Source organism: Electrophorus electricus, chromosome 6 (assembly GCF_041902795.1).
Source record: "Electrophorus electricus isolate QZ-2024a chromosome 6, ASM4190279v1, whole genome shotgun sequence".
NCBI lineage: Eukaryota > Metazoa > Chordata > Actinopteri > Gymnotiformes > Gymnotidae > Electrophorus > Electrophorus electricus.
In genome coordinates, this window is record NC_137502.1 from 14,024,471 (window position 1) to 14,032,500 (window position 8,030).

The 8,030-nt window shown below is 44.5% G+C and overlaps 1 protein-coding gene across 1 annotated transcript in view; it reads right to left on the reverse strand.

The window, feature by feature from the left end:
- Positions 1-8,030, reverse strand: part of mob2b (MOB kinase activator 2b) — a 27,235-nt gene that overhangs the window by 18,770 nt on the left and 435 nt on the right. The window contains exon 1 of the mRNA XM_027008010.3: positions 7,978-8,030. This exon is cut by the window's right edge and continues 435 nt beyond it. Coding sequence (XP_026863811.1) covers positions 7,978-7,994 — 17 coding nt within the window. The 5' untranslated portion in view covers positions 7,995-8,030. The remainder of the gene's footprint in view (positions 1-7,977) is intronic.

Sequence of the window (8,030 nt, forward strand, 5' to 3'; positions counted from 1 at the left end):
CCTAGAGTGGCCTGCCATTGTGCAGGCTGGGTGCTGGATGGGTTCTCTTTTGCCGTTAAAGGGCTGTGCTCGCTTGCTCAGCAGCTGCTGGCTGTGTTCCGGTACATGGGAAAGGTTTTAATATTAAAGCGGACATTCTCCATTGCTTCATTTCAGATGCAGCATACTTAAGCCAAAAGCAGTTGGTTTTGCACTATATCCTGTTGTCAAAGTCTTTGAAAATTATGTAATTTAATTTTCTCTCAATGTTGCTTCTAATAAGAAAGCTATATTCTTTTTTTAGGGATCAACAGGATATAGAAGCATGACACGAAAAAATGAAAGGAAGTCATGTTGAATTCTATCACTTAAAGCTGGCGCACACCCTGTCAGTGGGTGAGCTGGGTACATGGGCACAGTTGCACAGCCACTAGCCTGTGGGTCGCAACATTTCCCTTGGGTCTGCAGGCAGTGCTTTGCCATGCCTCACTAATTGTTTCGGAAGGCAGGAGACTCCTGTGGGTGTATGTCTACTCCTTCCTCCCTTGGCCACTTTCTGTCTGCTACGCCACCCAAGATGCAGGCAAGGCCACTCCCGACTCGAGGAAGTGGGGAATGAGACAGTTGCGACTGGTTCACGGCGCTGTTAAAATGAATAATTCAACATTTGAATTAAACGGGGAAAAGCATTATTACATTTCTGAGTGTGTTAGTTATATGAGGAGCTTAAGTTTTGGGTTGTTTTTTTTTGTAGAAATACATACAATTGGCAGCTAAACTTGGAAGAATGTTACCTATAATAGGTGTAGAGGTTTTTTCTGTAGTATAATAAATGTGCGCATGTGCAAATAAATTACAGGACAATTTAGAGGCATTAAAGTTAAAGTTGCTTCAGGCTTCATTTAAAGCTCTGGCTCCACCTACTGGGTAAACCCCATAGCACATTACAACAGCTAAGCTGCCACGATGACATGATTTGCTGTATATTGGAGGTTTGGTTATTTTAATGTTTAAAAAAGATAAAGATAACACTTATCAGCTCATGTCAATATAAGGTGTGTGTGTGTGTGTGTGTTTGCTGGCCAAAACTAGTAGGGGAGTTGAATGCAACTGGCTAGAACGTGCACGTGTTTGTGTGTGTATGTTAACTTGTTAATAAACAAGTAAATGGCCCATACAAAAAGACAATACAATTAATGATCAAAATTCTCATACAAAATCTGCCCAGATTTAATGACCTACAAACAATATTTGCATGCGCTTCAAAGGTAGATCATTTTAGAACTCGGAGTCATCCAATTTCACGGCCGGTAGCTCATCCACATCATCTGACTAGACTGAACTTAGCTCATGAACTATCTTGAACTAGGTTGAATTAAGATCATGTCAGCATGAGTACACTTTCTATAACGCATTTCTTTCCTGCTGAGCCAATGTCTGCAAAGTCAGTGATTTATCAAATATCAAATCAGCTCAATTTTCACTCTGACGTTCACTTTAACACAGAAAATAGCAGCTCAGCACCATCGCACAGAAACACAAAACATACCCAAAAACCAACACCCCATCTTAGGCATGTGGAAAAACACCCGACAATACTGCTCGTGATGAAGTACAAGATTGGGATTAAGATTTCGGAAAGACGAGTCACAGGAACTGTCTCTTCACATGCCACCACCAACAGTGGTGCTCATCGTGCGCAGAAAGACCTCGCGAGGTACCATTTAGCCTCATGTGCCATGAAAAGTCAGCGCTTAGCTATGCGAGTCGGTTACGGCCAACCGCAGCACTGCAGTGGCACAAAAGGACCGACACGAGAACAGAACAAAAGCAAGCAGGGCTAGAGTAGAATCTCCAAACAAGACAAACTTGATAAAGACCAGCTTTGCACTTAGACAAGTTCGCACAAGATTCTAGGGGGTGTGTGTGTGTGTGTGCTTGGTGGATGGGTAAAGTGAATGTGAGACACAAGCAAAAACCCTGAGTAAAAATGGGGGGGGGGGGGATCACGAGGTCACCACTGCAGGGACGGCTCCGTTCCCTAATCCCGGAGGCAGCTGGAAGATGGAAGCCCTATCCCTTTATCCCTGTTCTCCCTATCCAGCATCCATGCTGTGGGATTACTCTCCAATTAGGTAGAATGCATGCCACAGCTGGTTTTTGCTTTATGTAGCATACAGACGACCTCACAAATGAAGCCAGAGAGGACTCGGCCCCCCAACTCCATGCTAGCGCAACGTACAGTTCTATATGTACACACCACCACACAAAACAGAAAACATGCATGGAGGAAGAGCATTGAGTCAAAGGTAACCACTGTAGCCTAGCAAAATACACTTCAGCTGAGACACAGCCAGCTTTTAAAACAGATTTCTGCACAACTGCATCATAGCATGACACCAAACTGAGCCCGTGTGCAACAATTCCATGCATCCATCTTGCTGTCGGTTATGCAGTGCAGCTTGGAGACCTGGTTTTCCATGAGTGCACATGGCCTGAGGTCCTCACTGGGTTGGCCATTACCCAGCAGCATGCCTGTGGAGTGCACCTGACCAAGCCCAAATCCCACAACGGAATCCTGCCATGCTGAAGTTAATGCCTACAGCATTTTTATCTAGGCCCAACTGAACACTAATGAATGCTGTAGGGTCCCATTCAACACAAGGCATTTATGTACCAGCTCCAGGACCCAGGATAGCCACCCGAACATAGCAGGATCCTCCACAAGAAAGACTGACAGTCCTGGTCCAGTTCCATCTACCGATCAGGCAGTAAAAAAGTCTGGGAACATTCAGCACCACCACCAGGGTAAGGTTCCTCATTAGCGTGCCTTGTTTATGTGAGTAATCGTGAGAGGGAGATATGTGTGTTCTTTGGGACCTGTTCTGGGTGCCATGGGCCTAGCCGCAGTGATGTGGGTAGCGTTCTGGTGTGGTTTTGCATGCTTGTGTGGGGGGATTTTTTTGAGGAGTTGCAGGGTGCCTCGATCAATCTTTTGATCTTCTGAATGCCTGTGTGAGAGTGTCTGCATGCACGTACACGTTCAGGTGCACATTAATGCATAGCTGGTGAGAGTGTTGTACAGAGTGTTCTAGTTATGGGGAAGTGGCTAACCTCTACTGCTGAGGAGGCCGGATATGATTTATAATGGCTTACTGGGAAAGTCTGGTCTCAAGAGCCAAGCAGGGCGAAGTAGACACAGCATGCAAACACATGCACATGTGCACACACTCCAGCATGTTGCATCCCAGCTCTCCTTAGACCTGAGAGAGACCCTGGTGGGGGGGGGGGGTCCTGCGAGAAGATTGATATGACACAGTAATCAAACTGCATCTGAGCACTTCTTCTATGAGGGCAAGGCCTCTCTCTCTCTCTCTCTTTCTCTCTCTCTCTCTCTAGCTTTATGCTAAAGCTACGCATTTGGTCTGCAGTGCTGAGAGACAGAGAGAAAGTTAAGCAATCCCCTACAAAAGGGAGATCCTTTGTTGACCCCTTGTGCACCCCATCACTAGCATCACTACTACTGCCACCGCCTGCCAGTGTAAAGCACTCCGGTCTGGCCCACTGCCCAGCCTGAAAGGTGACTAAGATGCAGGGGCGTGGACGGGCCGGAGGGATTGAGCGGTAAAGGCATCTTCAGTGAGCCAGAGTACTGCAAACACCCAAGCACATAGGAATCCGGAGGGGAGAACCCAAACAGAGGCTTTGATGTTTCACATTCTGTTTGCCCTCCCCCTTCAGCAGGGTCTCCTCCGCTCGTGCCAAGCACCGAGGCTGCGCTGTGGAGAAAAACACAGTGGCAGCTAGGAGGGCTGGGTGGAGGGCAGCTCCTCCACATGCAGGCAGCAGGGGCCCTGCCCATAGCCTTGCACGCACACCCGTGTGGTGCAGTGACCACTCACGGAGGGATGGGGGATGGGAGACAAACAGTTGATGAAAAAGAGAGAAAGTGAAATGGAGAGTGATAGAGGAAGAGCAGCACGGGGGGGGGGGGATGAAGGCTGACTTACACACTTTAGAGCTTCTGTCTATCTGCACAGCATGAGCTGAGACCTTACGAGGCAACAGCACACCAGACTACTGTCACTGGGTGCCAAAATAAACAGACTCTTACAAGGCACCCAGTGACCTTAAAACAGCACAGACCACACACGCAAAGTCTACATGCTAATGCCTATAAGACTGCAGTCCAATCTAGACAGGACATAACAGCAAAAAAAAAAAAAAAGACGAAAACAAAACTACAAGTGAATCTCTACAATAGGTGAAAAAAAAAAAAAAAAACCTTTGCAAACTTAAATGCAATATTTGGGCAACGAAAATGGAAAGTAAAACACACGGTAGCCACACCCACTAGGGGACCCACCGCACCGGGTGCTTTCTTTACCCGCTTCTACAATTTAAAAAGAGTCTGTAGTTGATGTAAGGCAGGATGCAAGAAGACAAGCGAGAGAGAGAGAGAGAGAGAGAGACATATTGTACCCCGCCCAACTACCACCATGACAGCAAGTGAATAGCGGTCCTTTCCTCAGCTTTCCTCACACCTCTGAGGAGAATCCGGAGTGGCGGAGAGCTTTGCATTGACAGATCCCTTTTCAGCTTGCGCTAAAAGATGTACACAATGTCAAATGACTTCAAGTGTCAACTTGGATCTGTCTAGCCTAGTCAGTTATTCTTAAACATGCACTGTGAAACACTGAGGCTCTGGTATTTTTGAGTGAACATGTTCACCATAAGGCTGTAAATGGAATGCTTTGTGTGAAAAGCACTTTGGGCCATTCTCACAGAGTTTGTGTTGGGTCTACCTTGAAGTAGCACATGACTGCAGGCGGGTCCAGGTATTGGTTCTGGTGAATGACCTCCAGACTGAGTGCGGGAGTTCGTTTGCCTCCAAGCCATAGGCACACACAGTAGGGTGAAGGCTTGCCTTCCTCATGCCTACCCTGCTGCCTCGAGTCCTGGTGTGTGTTTCCTGGTGCCTAATGCTTGCCTCTTCTTGCTCATTAGGGTGGCAGACCAAGATTTCCTGAAGCTGCTTAGTGACAATATCAACTATATGAAGCATGATATGGACAAATCTAGGGCAAACTGAACTGAATGAAATTTTAATTGCACTGAATTGATGTGTGCAGGGCAACCATGGACACCTCAGTGTAGAAGGCAGGACTTCTGTGGAAAGCCCTCAGTGACTTCATAGACATGCACCTGTAGTTCATAAGAGCTTTGAAGCATACAGAAACAGTACCCGGTTGAATGTTTCACAAAGAACATTCAACTTCTGCTCAAAATATCACCAAACTGAATAATATAAGATCATAAATGTTTATAGGTGCAATTCAGGACAGAATGCAGAGGTCACCATCAAATATGTTGCAATAACTATAAATCTATTAATGTGTCACAAAAGGAATGATGGTGTTAATTGGACCAAAATTTCTTTTACCTGAAATCATGCTGACTTTGACTAATAATTGCAGTATCGCATCACACAGCAGCAACTTCAACAAAAAGGCACTGCTTGCATGTTCATTAATGTTTAATATGTTTAAATTGGTAAGCAAGTTTTAACATGGCCTGCTTAATGTATTCTTCCACCAGCATTACTGCACTTTGGGAGTCTTCAATTGTTTTCGCTTTTTTTTATTACAAAACTTGTTCAGCCAGATAACTGTTCTTTATTAGAAGATGTTTCCTTGTGTCATACACTGACAATATACTCCGATCTGGTGGCCCTGGGAACTTCAAATGGGATTGAATGTTTAGGGCCAGAGTTCCTCAGCCATGCTGATCTATGATCAGTAATTACAACTCAAACCAAAACCACTGCAAGTGAGAAGTATAGGCAAAAACGGACATGCCTGAAGCATGTCAGAACAGCCTTGACCAATAAGAAATATGAAATAAAGAGGGCTGAAAAAGCAGACCTTATAGACTGTGATTACCTGCCACATCTCTAAGAGTGTGACCTTTAGTCGATTTTCTAATGACACACTCTTCTGCTGAGGTAAGTCAGGAAGCATGCAACATGTGGATCTAACAGTGATAAGCCAGTTCCTACACACAAAACTCTAAAGACGAGTGCGAAGACTAGTCCTTCCTGCTTGTGTTTCAAGCTTGTTCTGGGGCTGTAAAACTTAAAGCATGTCATGTCAAAAGACAAAAGACTAAGTTGGTTTAAAGTTTGGGCCTTTTCTCTTGACACATGGCCACTCATAGGTTCTTGATCATACTGTAACCAGTCAAAGCTGACAGCTAGAAAAGCACAACTAGGTTGTGGGCCTGCCATGTATCAGCAGACACTCATCATATAGAGGTTCAACTCTCCTTTCAGTCATGCCAAGCAATACATCCACATCCATCACAACTCACCCCGTTTACCTAGCGCTAAGAACAGGACAAGGCTCTGGGGTCCCCTTTGAGCTCCATGAAGAGAGTCTGAGATGTCTATTTTGTATTAGGGTCATCTGAAAGAACATCCTTTAACAAACCAGGAAGCAGAAGAGGTGGCTGGCTCAAAACTAGAGAAAAGGGTAGGATCTTGAACAGTTAGGAAAAGAACACACCAACAATCCTTTTCTGCTAATTTCTGTTTCTGCTCATTTCCACCAAACAGTAGAGTGTCCCAAGCATTAGTTTTAAGCTCTTCTTTCCAAATGACCCAGACAAGACCAGAAGGTACCACTGAGTCTAATTACTGCCTGGCAGTCGTTCTCAGCAGAGCCAGGTCTTAATTTTCACCTACCAGTTCTTATTTCTCTACACACACCCAACTAGACACATCCACACACACACAAATCAGTTTGCTAAATACACCCAACACTGCACCCCAAGCTGATCTGTGTGCATCAGGGGTGAGTCCTGGTGCATTGTCAGGTGTGACTCAGTGGATGCTGCTGCATGGATGCGAGTGGAGCAGACTGGATTGCAGTGGTGGGGAGACGGAGGAAAAGAAGCACCAAAGCAACCGGCCATGTGCCTCAATAAGGGGTAAACAGTCCAATTCAGATCACCTCTTCTGGTATTCTAGACTTGAGTCAACAGCTCATGGGAGAGGATTTCAGGTGGAAAAATATTTTTTAAGATTGTGGTTATTTATGACAGGTAAAATTAAATAAAATCAGTTGGCAATATCTGATTACTTGCACAATATTCACCTGACACCCAAAGTATGATTGCTAGAGTTCTTGTGCTAGCTTATCGCTTATCTGTCTGGTGCAGTGACATACATGGTGACTCAAAAATAAATGTCAGGACATTCTCCAGACACCTTCTGAAATGTAGCTTCAGACTTCACATCTGTTGACCATAACATGCAAAGAGCATGTTAAGCTGGTTCACACTGTTGTTGGATTACATTCCAGTTCAGTTTCAAGCCACCAGTGTCTCGTCTACGTGAAGCACATGTGATTAGCTAAATGTGCTTGTAACAGGACACTGAAAAAAGTTGAATCAAAACTTGCAAGAATTAAAACAACTGAAGTTTAAAAATACATTTATTATGTCCCTTTATGTTTGTGCCTAGTTTAATGCCATCAACTTTAGTATATGTCTGAGGAATCAGCAACCAACTGCTGAAACAGCAAACTCAGTTGGTAACATGGATCTAGACACGCAATCCACTTAAAGCCTATAGCAATTTACGACGTAAGTGCAACTTTCTGAAAAACGCCGAGGCATATAGTAAATACTATTACAGCTGATGAAAATAAAAGGAGACACATACACCTAGAGAAAGGAAATAAGATATCTACACTATAAATAGCTATCGAAGGCTATGGGACGCTGTAACCCGCCACTGACTCCCAGTGGGAAGCCAAAATTTGCGAGACAAATAGTCTTTACCTGAAAAGATGAAAAATACATAAAAACAGGTGCTTCGTTAAGAACGTCATATTAAGTTCTGAAAGCTGTTGTTGTTTTTTTGCCTGACATGAAAAACTGGTTGTTTGTTTTTGTTTTTCTGCTTACCGCTGTAATATAAATAATAATTGTGCTTACCCCATTAACCAGTCCATAGTTACTGAAAGGGGTCAATCCAACGAGAGCTGGCG